The 15,537-nt window shown below is 33.0% G+C and overlaps 1 protein-coding gene across 2 annotated transcripts in view; it reads left to right on the forward strand.

The window, feature by feature from the left end:
• LOC133173370 (sugar transporter SWEET1-like) overlaps positions 1–15,537 on the forward strand; it is a 335,382-nt gene that overhangs the window by 22,637 nt on the left and 297,208 nt on the right. For both annotated transcript variants that reach the window (XM_061308365.1, XM_061308358.1), the window contains exon 2: positions 11,538–11,615. In XM_061308365.1, the coding sequence (XP_061164349.1) occupies positions 11,538–11,615 (78 nt within the window). The remainder of the gene's footprint in view (positions 1–11,537; positions 11,616–15,537) is intronic.

Here is a 15,537-nt window from a genome sequence, read left to right on the forward strand (position 1 = left end):
ACATAGTTCAATAAAGTAAGATTCAATTTTCGAAGAATATTACTTTGGCAATACCAAAACAATACCTGTAATAACTATGTGCAGTTTTGGTTTGTTAGTGTATGACGTTGTGTCATCACTACCTGACTACATGTAGCTGCACGGACTATCATGATCTCTGTATTCATGGTACTGTTGTTATATACCTGTGTATTGTGTGCGCTCAAGCGGAAAGGGATTTCGCATGGGTCTGTATATTTCACCTCTTTGTGTAAAACAATGGGCTTGGATAGAGTCTCATTTATGCAATATATTGTTAAAATGACACTTGTAAAAAAAAATTTTGATTGGGCGGGGGGTTTTCCCGAACCCCCCCAAACCCCCCTGAATCCACCACTGATATGTTAAAAAAAAGGGAACCATGTATCATATGTCTTTGAAATTCCAGGCCCTGGGGCCATAAAACTTAGATGAGCTCACTCTTGATCTCAGTCTCACTTTTCTACTAATAATTCCTTTTGTAAAAGTGAGACTGGGATAGAAAATGAGCTTGTCTAAGTTTTATAGCCAAAAGCAATGGTAATCACTGAAACAGCCAGCATTTAATACAATCAAAAAAACCCTCTCTTTGATTTTTTTTTTTTTGGCCAAAAGCAGACCTACAAAGACATTTTTTTCAATGAAATTGCATTGGTGTAATTTATTTTATATAATCATATGAAGCATTGTAGACTCAAAATACCTTCAGATCTGTAGCACACTAGTCGAAAATGATGTTCAGATAACTAAAGTTCCATGCATTCTTTCTAAGCACAAAAATGTACAAAATTTTAGAGCTAATTCTCTGTATTTCAAGACAGTCATATCAAAATGTAACTAGCCCTTTTTCCTAAAATATTGATTTACTACATGTATGCTTTCAAAACCAAATCAATCCCAGGATAATTGTAAATAGCCTTGTACATTTACTTGAAACTATTTCCAATGTCATTTTCTCCAAATACATTAATTGTACTTGTAAAAATGTGTAATACCAATGAAAGGCAAAAATGGAATTCAAACCATTGTTAGCTCTTCTGAGCCAAAGGCTCAAAGAGCTAATGCTATGGCCATTTGTGTAGTGTGCGGTGTGTGTAAACTTTTTAGAATATGGCCATAAGTCAAGAATCCCTAGGCCAATTATTTTCAAATTTCAAATTTTCAAATTTGTCACAGGGTATCCTTGGCCCAAGGGCTCCTGTTTTTGTGACCCATAAACAAGGGGAGATAATTAGGTAAATAAAAACAAAAGTACTGGTTGCTAAAAAATCTTCTCAAGAACCACTGAGCAGATTATCACCAAACTTACACAAAAGGATGAGGATATGTTGTAGATTAAAAATTGTTCAAGGCATCACCCTGGGGCAAAGGGCGTGGTCTCAAGGTCACTTCAAAGTTGACCAAAAATTACATTTTATTAAAATGTTGATATTTTGCTTACTATAAGGACTAGGATCATCAAATCTTGTCAGTTGGTGCATCTAAGGACCTCATATCATGTTGACTCAAAAGTAAGTCATGGTGACCTACATTTAAAATTTTGCAGCTATTCTTTTTCAAAATGATTTAGAGGCATATTTTGAACAATTTAAGGCCTATGATCATTAAATTTTGTCAGTTGATGTATCTTTGGTCCTTGGAGTATGTCAACTAAAAAGTAGGTCACCTTGACCTACTTTTTGAATTTTATGGCTTATCTTTTTAAAAACAATTAAGGTCATTAATTCGAATACTGAGAGGTTTAGAATCATTAAATCTTTTAAGATGATGCAGCTTGGGGCCATAAAACATGTTTATTAAAAAGTAGGTCACAGTGACCTACTCTTTGAACTTTGCAGACATTCGATTTCAAAGCGTTTTAGAGGCATAATTTGGACATTTTAAGGCCTATGATCATAAAATTTTGTAAGTTGATGCATCTTGGGTCCTCAAAAAAACATGAAGTGAAAAGTAGGTCACTGTGACCTACTTTTGAAATTTTATGGCTATATTTAATATTTTCGGGTACTATTTGGCTAAGAATCATCAAAATTTATCAGTTGATGTATATTGAGTCCTCGGAGTACGGCAACTGAAAAGTAGGTCACTGTGACCTACTTTTCAATTTATATGACTATAATTTAATATGTCGGGTACTAATTGGCTTAGAATCATCAAACTTTGTCAGTTAATGCATCTTGGGTCTTCGTAGCAATTGGACTGAAAAGTAGGTCACTGTGACCTATTTTTGAAAATTTTTGGCTTTAAATTAGATATTTCAGATACTAATTGGCTTAGAATCATCAAACTTTGTCAGTTGATGCATCTTGGGTCCTCAGAGTACGGCAACTGAAAAGTAGGTCACTGTGACCTACTTTTAAAATTTTATGGCTGTATTTAATGTTTTTGGGTACTATTTGGCTTAGAATCAACAAAATTTGTCAGTTGATGTATCTTGGGTAATTTGAGTAGGTCGACTGAAAAATAGGTCACCATGACCTACTTTTCAATTTATATGACTATAATTTAATGTTTTCGGGTACTATTTGGCTTAAAATCATCAAACTTTGTCAGTTAATGCATCTTGGGTCTTCGGAGCAATTGGACTGAAAAGTAGGTCACTGTGACCTATTTTTGAAAATTTTTGGCTTTAAATTAGATATTTCAGATACTAATTGGCTTAGAATCATCAAACTTTGTCAGTTGATGCATCTTGGGTCCTCAGAGTACGGCAACTGAAAAGTAGGTCACTGTGACCTACTTTTAAAATTTTATGGCTGTATTTAATGTTTTTGGGTACTATTTGGCTTAGAATCAACAAAATTTGTCAGTTGATGTATCTTGGGTAATTTGAGTAGGTCGACTGAAAAATAGGTCACCATGACCTACTTTTCAATTTATATGACTATAATTTAATGTTTTCGGGTACTATTTGGCTTAAAATCATCAAACTTTGTCAGTTGATGCATCTTGGGTCTTCGGAGTAAGTCAACTGGAAAGTAGATCACCATGACCTACTTTTGAAAATTTATGGCTTTAATGAAATATTTGATAACTGAAAAGTAGGTCAGCATGACCTACTTTTCAATTTACATGGCTATAATGAAATATTTCGGGTACTAATTGGCTTAGAATCATTAAACTTTGTCAGTTGATGCATCCTGGATTCTCGGAGTAAGTTGACTGAAATGTAGGTCACCATGACCTTCTTTTGAAATTTTATTGTTTTATTTAAATATTCTTAGGTACTAATTGGCTTAGAATCATCAAACTTTGTCAATTGATGCATTTTGGGTCCTCAAAGTATGTCACCTGAAAAGTAGGTCACTGTTACCTACTTTTGAAATTTTATGGTTATAATTAAATATTTTAGGAATTAATTGGCTTAGAATCATCAAACTTAGTTAGTTGATGCATGACAAGTGATAAGTAGGTCACCATGACCTACTCTTAGGTACTAATTGGCTTAGAATCATCTTGGGTTCTCAGAGTGTTTCATCTAAAATGTAGGTCATGATGACCTACGTTTTGAATTTCATGGCTTTATCTAAATAGACAGGATACTTTGAGGCTTCAAATAGAAGTGGTAGGTTGTACAGTTTATCAGAAGAGCGATTCAAGGCCCTTGGGCCTCTTGTTTTCATTCATTTTATTTTTTTAAAGCAAAAATTGAATTTCCAAGCTGATTTTAATTCTTTCATTTTAAATTACCCGGAATCCAAGTACATCATAACCACTTCAATCATCACTTTATGAGTCCATCAGTTAATGCCTGTCCGAAGCAACTGAGTAGGAAAATGTCATATTTAAAGAAAGGCCATTATACCCCATTCTAAAATCTGACTTATCAAAGAGACAGTGGATTAGGGGATTCTATCAATACATTATCAATACATAATAATTAAATGCGTACATTTTGACAATAATAGAAAAAAATATAAATATTCAAACATAAGAATTTTTAAATACTTTCCATTTTCTAATCATGGCTTTATTACCAGCACATATGTATGCCAATTTTCAACCTTATTTACGGGACACATGAATCAAGTGTCATGTTAACATGTTTGTTTACTCCAAATAAAGGACATTGTTTGTGCATATATATAATCTTTAATATTTCCCTGACACGTACTGGACTTTTGTGTATATATGTTAATCTGCTGCCATGCTGTTCCAAGTGGGTCAAATACATGTACATGTACACATTGTTCTATTTTTAAAAGAAACAAATCAGGTGTCCTTGTGTTATTTTTTTATATTTAATAGGCCTGGAGATACATATATGAATTAATTTGATAACGATTTAATTTTAAAGTATGTGATATCTTTCAATCTGTGTGACCTGGATGATGATGTAGTCTAAGACATATTCAAAAGATAAAAACTACTAGGATTTGATGACTTTAATAGAAATACTTTTCTTCTGTTTCCAATCAGTTGGTTGCTTGCACCCCCAAGTGTCTGATAAATAAATGTAGAATACACGTATGGGTACATTTATTGAAAATAAGATTGCCTTAAGGTTCTTATCGAATTGACAGATAATTTTAAAATAAATCTTTACATAAAAAATTAATTCTCCAGTTTACCTTTAATTTCACCAATACTAAGAGCAGTTTAAATAATTTGTTATTAATATGATAGTTCATGAAAGTTTGACAGCATATTTTCTCCAAGGTCAATATAAATGGGAATTCCTACTAAGTGTTAAGCGAAAAGAATGATTTTCTTTCAATTACGTGATTTAAAAACAAATAGTAATTATTTAATGACTCGAGTTTTATGGTCATCAGCGTATCGCATGTGTTAACTTTTCATGTGAATGATACATACTTTTTTTAATATTGATATAAAAGTCTAGAAGACGGGCTAATGCAATTCACATGTTAACAATTAGTTGTTATTGTTGTTGTACACCCTCGCTTTTTTATGAACCAAAGCAGACAAAATCATGTTTCTCATCCAAAAATGAAAATTAGGAGAGAAAATATGGCTTTTTAGGAGACTACACACTACAAATCAAGGAGAAAAAAATTCACGAAGTTACATTATGTCATAGTGGGGAAAAAATGTATTTATATTGCTTGAAAAAAATGTGAATATATTCTTGCCATGTGCAGACCTTTACAGCTCGTTATAAGATAATAGATTTTAAACGTGAAAACTTACTTAGGTCAATGTTTTCATAAAACAGCCCTCGCCTCTTTACATATACTGTACTTCTTTTATTTTTTAAATTTGCCTTTTGAAATTTTTTTTTTGGGGGGGGGGGGAGTATTCTTAAAAGGTTAAGATTCATTAGAATATTTAAATGAATTTAAAGCCAATTTTCCTCATTCATTATTAATTCAAATTTGAAGTGAATGAATGTTTACATTTTAATAATTCTTAGATAAAGACAATGCTTGGAATAACACTAAGAATACAATAATTCTGCTTATTTCATCAATGATTTTTTATGAACAAAATAAGTGTGTAAGACATTAAAAAATAACTTTCAAACTATTACGTTTTTTTAAACAATTGTCTGTCAAAACATTGACTTCATAATTCACGGAAAATAAATATTCATTCATTTTATACAAAATAACTAATATGTACGTAAATGGATATAATGAAATTATTTGTTTTTCTTTTTTCTTAATCTGTAATTTATATACATAGGAAACCCTCTGTCTTTTTCCCGATAACGACAGTAAAATTAGATGCCTTCTGAATGCACACGATAAATGCAAAACGTGATAAACACAAAACATGATTAACACAAAACCTGATAAATGCAACATACGATATGATAAACGGAAAATCTGATAGGATACAAGCACAATACAATAGGATACACATACGATAGGGTTGCCCGCGTGGCGCAGTGGTTAGAGCGTCTGCTCTAGAGTCACGAAGTAAGGAGTTGATCCTTACGTCGCGGGTTCGAATCCCACTGTGGGATGTGGAGACCGGTCCTTCGGATGAGACCGTATAAACCGAGGTCCCGCTGCCTCTCATGACCCCCTGCAGTAGGATGGGGCCACAATGGACAAAGTCTTACATGGGAGTATATAGGAAAAATTTTAAAAATCTTCTCATGAACAGCAAAGCCATGATTGGTCATATTTACATGGAAGCATCCTCAGGTGGTGTAGATTCAAGTTTGTTAAAATCAGGACCCCCTGAGGGTAGGATGGGGCCACAATGGACGATCAAAGTTAACACGGGAATATATAGAAAAAACCTTCTCAAGAACAGCAAAGCCATGATTGGTTATTACATATTAGGAAGTATCCTCAGATAGTGTAGATTCATGTTTGAAAAAAATCATGAACCCCTGGGGATAGGGTGGGGCCACAATTGATGATTTAAGTTATGCATAGGAATACATTGGAAAATTTTTTTAAAAATCTTCTCAAGAATAGCAAAGCTATGATTGGTTATAATTATATGGAAGCATCCTCAGATAGTGTACATTCAGATTTGCTGAAACCATGACCTCGGAGGGTAGGGTGGGACCATAATGAAAGTTCAAACTTGTGGGAAAAAATTCACAGACAAAGAAATATGTAAGCATCTTTAGTTAGTGTAGATTCGATTTTTTTTTTTGAAATCATACCCCCCCTCCCCTTTTAGGGGTAGGTTGGGACCACTTATGCATTAAAACTTTTCAATACTGAACTGATCTTTGCTTTTTTCCTAGCTACAGCTCAGGTGAGCTATGTGTAATTAAATGACAATTTAAGAGTTATGATCCTTACTGGCTGAAGAACTGATATCCTTATATATATATATATATATATATATATATATATATATATATATATATATATATATATATAGATATATATATATATATATATATATATATATATATATATATATATATATATTAAAATCATTAATTAAATTTACATGTAAATAGGACATTGAAGGAAGGTTTCATTATTCAGTATTGACCTGAATTATGTGTGCATTTTTTTAAAATAATGAAAGCCTTTTCAGAATCTGCATTGTAAATTATGATTTGAAGCACATGGGAAGTTTGAGCTAAATTTGAAAGCATTCTAATCTTAGTTTTGAAGTTATTTTACATCTCCAGACCTTATTTACAAGTGCAATATATATTAAGATTCATCGATACTCTGATAAGAGAGATAACTCTTAATGACATAAATGTCTATTATTCCTTTATAAATTTGCCAAGTTGAAATGTCTTTTTTGTCCAATTTTGCCCTGCAAGCTGTGCTATAATTGTTTGTATTTTACTTCAAAAATACATTTCTTTTGGAAAATCATAAGAGTTAAAGAAACATTTTACATGAGTGATCAGAGGGTTTATGAACCTTAAATGTACTGTTAGCTCCACACTATCTTTGGTCTGACTTTATTTTATCTGGTGAAAACTGTTTTCCAAGATTCCTCGATAAGTACATAAATATTATTTTTCTTTTGTTCCTGCTGGCCCTAATAATGATATCATTCTAGCAGAAGTCATTTTATAATGACTTCAAACTTCGATTTGGCAAAACAGCTCCCAGTTAATTGCTTCCACCAGCACTGATAATTTAACGGTACATAGCCTACTGTGTGAAGCCATCAGTATTGTTTACCTAGATCCAAGCATGGGTTGTAACTGAAAGTTAAAAGTGCAAACTAATTTACGAACTTAATCCAAAAATCGGGTGAAAAGCTGACCCGCCGTGTCATAAAAAATGATTGGGTTCAGGAAATTGGCAAGGTTCCTGGCTTTGATATAGAATTTTTCAAGAACTCTTGAGCAGGTGTATTGGTACTAAACATGTTATGTTCTGGTACATTTAACCCACCAAGCCACCCTTTCTTTTTAGATTTGTCAAATCAATGTTTTTACAATATTCTTAATGCATTACCCATGTAAAATGTTGATAAAAAGGACTTACATATCGGTAATTTTTCACCATAAGATTTTTCCAAAACCCATTTATTTCATAAAGTTTATGTATTACAGTGGTGCCTCGTTTATCTGGACGCCTCTGTCCCCAACAAAATCTTCCGGATAAATGAATCATCCGGATAAGTGAATCACTTCTCAAATACCCTCTCCAATGAACATAACCAGGTATCAAATGTGAAGGCAAAGGAAAAAACTTTAATATTTTGGTTTATTGTATTTAGCTCACCTGAGCCGAAGGCTCAAGTGAGCTTTTCTGATTGAAATTTGTCCGTTGTCTGTCGTCGTTGTCGTAAACTTTTCACATTTTCATTTTCTTCTCAAGAATGATTGGTCATATTTATATGGTAGCATCCTCAGATAGTGTAGATTCAAGTTTGTTCAAATCATGACCCCCGGGGGTCGGGTGGGGCCACAATGGGCGATCAAAGTTTTACATAGGCATATATAGGAAAAATCTTTAAAAATCTTCTTCTCAAGAACAGCAAAGCCATGATTGGTCATATTTATATGGAAGCATCCTCAGGTAGTGTAGATTCAAGTTTGTTCAAATCATGACCCCTGGGGGTCGGGGTGGGGTCACAATGGGCGATCAAAGTTTTACATAGGAATATATAGGAAAAATCTTTAAAAATCTTCTTCTCAAGAACAGCAAAGCCATGATTGGTCATATTTATATGGTAGCATCCTCAGATAGTGTAGATTCAAGTTTGTTCAAATCATGACCCCCGGGGGTCGGGTGGGGCCACAATGGGCGATCAAAGTTTTACATAGGAATATATAGGAAAAATCTTTAAAAATCTTCTCAAGAACAGCAAAGCCATGATTGGTCATATTTATATGGAAGCATCCTCAGGTAGTGTAGATTCAAGTTTGTTCAAATCATGACCCCCGGGGATAGGGTGGGGCCACAATGGGCAATCAAAGTATTGCGTAGGAACACATAATAAAAATTCTTTTAAAAAAACTATTTCTTAAGAACAGCAAAGCCATGATTGGTCATATTTATATGGAAGCATTCTTAAATAGTGTACATTCAAGTTTGTTCAAACATGACCCTTGGGGGTCGGGTTGGGCCACAATGGGTGAAATTGAATTCATCAATTTTAAAACAAAATATATATTAAGTATTTTTAGAAGTGTTTCTATTAACCATAACAATATGAAAGAAAAATAATGAAAAACAAAAAAGTTGAAAAAATTCATTTTTGAAATTTGCTTCCGGTGGTGACCGGAAGCATCGACGACACACAAAAAATTGGTCAGAACATCTACAAGTCATGCTCTATTATCTTTGACATGTCTCTAGTTCATATCTTTAGCCGTTCTAAAGGAGATAGGAAGACAAAAATCCAATTCAAAATCAGAAAATTGGCCATTACATGGAACCGAAAGAGATTTTTTGAATTTTCTCCTCAAAGGCACAAAGATCATAATAGTGTCCATTATCCCTGAAAAAATCATTGAAAACCACTGAATAGTTTTTGAGAAAACATGTGCACAAAATATGGGAGGAAAAATAAGAATAATAATAAGAAACAGTAGAATCACTATAAGGTCTTCCGTGAAAACGGAAGACCTTAACTAGATACTCGTTGCGAGCAACGAGAGGTCTTCTGTCTGAATAACCATCCTTAACTGTGATATTCTTTGCACGTAAAATTACATTTATATCTGCTCGTTGTAAAGACACCTAAAAATTTAACATGGGTCTTTAAAAAGATTTTTTATTCATAAAAAAAATAATAAAAAGAGCACAGAATTCACAAAGAGAAAAATGGGTGATCAAAGTTTTACATAGGAGTACATAGGTTAAATCTTTAAAAATCTTCTACTCAAGAACAGCAAAGCCATGTTTGGTCATATTTAAATGGAAGCATCCTCAGATAATGTAGATTTAAATTTGTTCAATTCATGACCCCCCCCCCCCCCCCCCCCCCCCCCCCCCGAGCCACTTTTATATTTAAACTTTTCAACCTTTCAAGACTGAACTGATTTCTGCTTTTTCCTAGGCATAGTGCTCAGGTGAGTGATGTGGCCCCTGGGCCTCTTGTATTCATTACACAGGGCTGCTATAGTAACTGAACACTGAAAGCTAACTCGAAACACATGCAATCAGTGAAAGTATTTTAAACATTCAACTTAAACACAAGCCATCATAATGACTTTTTTTTCTACAGACTCTAAGTTTAAATTTCAATTAAAAAAAAATACCTTGAAACCTAATAAACTTCTATATCTAATGCCAGTTTTATATTTTCTTTTCTAAAGTAATGTACTTTAAGTTTATAAACAGTATTATGGATTTTTAATGGTTTCTTATTTAATTAATGCACAGTGTAAGCTAAATTCTTTGAGCTTCATAATAGACATGATATACTTGTGAATTAATTGGGGTACGAAAACACACGATAATTTTAGATGCTATTGTTTGTAGGTCACAGGTAACCCTCTTCAAACTGACTGCATGGCCAATGTTTTTACAATCATTAACACTACTGCAAGATAAGTGTGAAAACGTCGTTTCTTGAAAAATCACCGTCCGGATAAACGAGTCTTTTTTCAATGAACTATTACGTTTTGTAGCAGAAATCGACCGTACGGATGTGGAACGCGAATTTCCAGATTAATGAGACAGAATAATATGGAAAAAATCAGTTCCCAAAAAATTTCGTCGGGAAGGTGAAGTGTCCAGATAAATGGCATCTGGATAAACGCGGCGCAACTGTATATACATTATTGTATGCTCTTTTCCTGTGATATCTAGATATTTTGACTGAAAATGCAAATATAGAAACAAAACACAGATCTACCAACACTGATCTTTATTTTTGAGTTACTTCCCTTAACATCTAATTAGTAATATTCAAAATGGTAATGACTGGTTGTCTGTTTCTATTATGTAATTTATTTGAAACAAATTGTCATAAAAATATAGGCATGGATTTGTTTTTAATATTTGTTCATATATATACTAAATGGTGCCTTCTTCACACAACCTTATAGGAACTGTTCTCAGCATTTGTCACATCTTTGTCCTTCCCAGCATAGGTACGGTAAAAAACAGCCTGTTGACCACTGTTTACTGTCTGTCCCCTGAACACAATGTACAACAAAGCCATCACTGCTTTTCTTTCTTGCTGTACAGATGATTCTTACCCATCGAAGGAAGCTCTTTTGCTTTTGTTTACCTCTGTAACCTATGCTTTATTGGTTTTCACTTCGTAGAGAATTCTACACGGGAGATCACTCTCAATCACAGTTTTACAAGTGAAAAAAAACATGAACTAAAACCCATGAAAAATGAAACCTTTTTTCTCCTGATAACCGTGACTTGTCAATGTCCTTATTAAGGGTTGAAAATTGGGTGTAACCCAATGAAATCAGGTGAGTTGGCAACTATGGTGATGCAAGTATGTAGGAACAAAACTCGTGATCAGTGATATTATATGAAAGCATCCTCAGGGTATTTCATAATTAAGATTGTTAATGAGTCAAACTAAAACTAGACTTTCATTGCATGTTTAGATATTTAACATTAAGTCATGAATACAAAGCAGTGAAAGTAAAGGCACATGAGGAATTCTCATTTCAACCAATGATTTGTGATTTTTTGCAGACCAGCATGTATAGCTGTTTACAAGTCCAGGGATCCAAACAAGATGAACTACATCTTCTGCCTCTTAGGACTGTTAAAGTGAGTATAATGCATTTGTACCTAATAGAAAACAAAGCATTTAACAAGGCAGGAGCCATTGTTTATTCATTAACATTTAAATGATGGAAAAGTAAATGTAAAATCTATTTAATGTTTCAAAAAAATGGAGTCTGAACCCATTCTATATGAAAAACGAACATTTCTGAAAAAAATTACGCTTCAACAAACTTGTTTATTTAAATGATTTTACTGACATCAAAAAAGACAAGCAGACTTCGTAGCGTAGTGGTTAACGCATTCAGGCTGATGTCTTACCGTGAGCTTTTGAGAGAGTTCGCATCATGCATGAAGCTTTTTTTCTTTTGCACATACCTTAAAACATTAGTGAAAAATAAATTGTCAATAATTTATTCAACAAATTATAGGAAGCAAATGTGTAAAAAATTATATTGACAATATTTTTTTTAATTTTTGAAAAAATATAACTTTTCCTTTACTTTTAAAATTGAAAAATGTCTTCTCTCAGAGCGGGGGATAGTCCGTGCCTTCTTTGATATGTATGTGTTGGGTTGTTAAAATACTTAAAATGTGTATCTTCATTATATCAGAGAAGCGGAATAATTTTATGCATATCTACATTTATTTTAAGTTTTAAAAGATAAGTGACTTTTCATCCTACCACACGGGAAAAGAGCCCGGTTGTTAGGAAAATTTCTTTGGCCAGGTTTCCTTAGTAACCATGAACCAAAACATTTTTTAATTTACGTACATGGATCATAGTGCAAGAGAAATCTATGTGTGGAAAATCATCAAATTCTGAGAACTTTCATGTATCACCTTTTGTCTGATTTTTATATGGACTGGTACTTAACATTGTTGTTTATTTCTTAAATGACTAATCATGGCTTTGCTGTTTTTGAGAAGATTTTTCCTATACATGTATATTCCTTTGTACAATATTGATCCCCTTTTGTAGCCCTGTCCTACCCCCTTGCTTGCTGAAAACAAGCAGCCGTGCCCCTTTGTAAGCCAGGATTTCCTCTGATATTCTTGACAACATCACAGAATGCAAATATAAAAAATAAACAACAATTATTCAGTGAACATGGCCTTATGAATAGCAATAGCTCTGCTGGCATATTTTCCATGATGCGCTAGCTAGCTATTCATAACGCCATGTTCACTGAATAACGTTGTTTATTTCTTAATTAATCTCCAAATAAAACTTTGATTCCCTGTTGTTGTCTCGCACTACCCCCCGGGGTCATGATTTGAACAAATCTGAATCTACATTACCAGAGGAGGCTTCTTTATTAATATTACTAACAAGCAAACTTAAAGAATTGTGGTCCCCCGCTTTCCAAGTCTTAATGGATGGGAGATGCCATTATTTATGGCATATTGTAACTTCTTGTTTGTGTGTCCTGCCATTATTTATGGCATATTGTAACTTCTTGTTTGTGTGTCCTGTCTTGTCTGTGCATCATACAAAAAAATAAATTATTGAATTAATAAGAGTTCAGCAAAGATTATAGCTTCTCAAACCTACATTAAACTTCAAGATCAAGGTCATGAGGTCAAATATTATGATACAATCTGAAAGGTTTTGTCACAAGTAAAATGCACAAGTGAAAAAAAATATCCAAAACCTGAGTATACAATCGGAGGGATCTTGAAACAGGTAACATGTTCTCTCAATCAAAAGTTATCAGCAATGTTAAAATTTTTGAAAATTATGTCAAACTTCATGGTCAAGGTCATAGGGTTAAAAATCATCGTACATTTGGAAATGCTTGTCACAGGTAAGGCAGGTATAAATATGTATGTCCTATCTTTGCTCCTTCAAAAGTTAGCAACACTGATAAAATATGTTTAAAAAATAAAATCAAACTTGAAGGTCAAGATCACGGGACAAATATCATAGCACATTCGAAACATTTTGACACAGGTAATGCACTTGTCAAATATGAATGCCCTAATGCACTTGTCAGATATGAACTCCCTATTATATGTCATTCAAAAGTAACCACCAAAGTTGAATTTTTTGATGATAAGGTCAAACATGAAGGTCAAGGGGTCAAAAATCATAGTTATTTTTGAAAAAGTGTTGTCAAAGGTAATGCACATTTAAATATGAAAGCTCTATCTCTTCTCAATCAAAAGTTAAAAGCAGAGAGAAATTTTTGAAAAGTAGGTCAAACTTCAAGGTCACGGGGTGAAAAATCATACCGGTAGTATATTTGGAAAGATGTTGTCACAGATAATTTACATGTTTAATATGAAAACCCTTTCTCTTCATTAAAAAATTATGACCAATTTAAAGTAATGTTTGAATCTACAGTACCTGAGGGTTCTTCTGTATTAAGAAGACGGTCATTCAATAAATAATGCAAAATGTCATCTAAAAATAGGAAAAGCAAGTAAAGCAGATTCTTAATACTTTCAATCCCTAAAAGCATTCCCTGTTAACATTTACACTTGTCTAAAGTCTTTGTACCCATGACCAGAGAACTTCGAATACTCATCTTAAGGGATGCCTTAAAGACACTGATGAATAGCATTTTCAATCATATACTTGACTCGAAATTTTAAAGTCTTCCTTTGATTGTTTTCATACATTTTTGGAATAAAAAGATCTCATAATGGCTGAGATCTAGCAAATGTGGGGGGTGGCTAAGCTTTGTAAACTTACTTTTCTTCAGAATTTTATTTATTTCTCTATGGATATTTGCAGCAGCGTTGTCAGGTACAGAAAAATACCTTGAGGACCAGTATTTGGACTTGCTTTGCAAGATATCTGCTTAACTCTCCTGAGTGAAACTTTAGCATAAAAGTTACCATTGATAGTTCTTCCTTTGGCTGTATGTACATGTTTTACTGGACCTCTTGAATAGAAAGAAAATTTATAAAACACATTTGGAGCCCTTGCTTCTCTTTGCAATAATAGGATGACAGCTTTCTCTTTGATTCCACATTTTATCCTTTTTGGCTATAAAAAAACTTCACCCATGTTATGACATCTATCGCTCAAGTTTATCAAATCTTCTTTTTTGTAAAAATGTTCATTTTTAAATAGACCATTGGACCATCAACTTGTGTTTTCTCTTAAGCATTTATCATGCATTCTCTGTAAGCACCAACAAAGGGGGAGTTTCAATAAGGCCGTTTTTCGGCCCCTCACGAAATTTTATGAAAATTTGATATCTTGTAGAAAAATTCCTTATCTTCCTAAAAATATGAAAATAATTTATGTTACGCACTTTCCAGTCATGTGATAATTGAAAATTTAAGTATACCCCCTTTCGTATATATTTGGAGTAGACACTTTTATAGGAGGAAAGTGTTTTTTTTAACCGTCAAAATCGTAAATGAAATAGGATAAATATGAATAAAGACATAAACTAACCAATTTCAACATTTTTTTTTACTGAAAATGGTATTTATCTTATGCGAATGTTTTTTTAAGGTGCGATATTTTTCTGGTGTGTTAAATGTTACTTTTCTTTAAAAGAGGATGAATTTAACATATAAAATGTAAACATATATAGAAAGTTTTAACATCATAATAAATCGGCAGTTTATACGTAAACTTTATTATCAATATTTAACATTTTCCCATACGAAAAATGCAAATGAAAAGATATGTAGACATGAGATGGGTAAACATAAAAACGTCATATACAGGTTATAATAGGAAACAAAAGTCGACCCTCAATATTGTATTAATTATTGTACAAACACTTGTTCTTTTTGAAAGCATATTGTAGAAAGCTTTATATTTGTTAATACTTTTTCTATGAAGCTTCCAATTAGCATAAACTGTCATTTTTCCTAATATTCAGAGACATATCTATATTTAGGTGCTTGATACTATAAATAGAAATGGGAATACCCCTCAACCATTGTACACTCCAGCTAGGGGTGTCCAGCTGCTGTCATTAACATCTTAAATTTTACAATA

Source organism: Saccostrea echinata, unplaced genomic scaffold (assembly GCF_033153115.1).
Source record: "Saccostrea echinata isolate AGI-Se365-2 ecotype Australia unplaced genomic scaffold, CSIRO_AGI_Sech_v1 ptg000002l, whole genome shotgun sequence".
Classification (NCBI taxonomy): domain Eukaryota; kingdom Metazoa; phylum Mollusca; class Bivalvia; order Ostreida; family Ostreidae; genus Saccostrea; species Saccostrea echinata.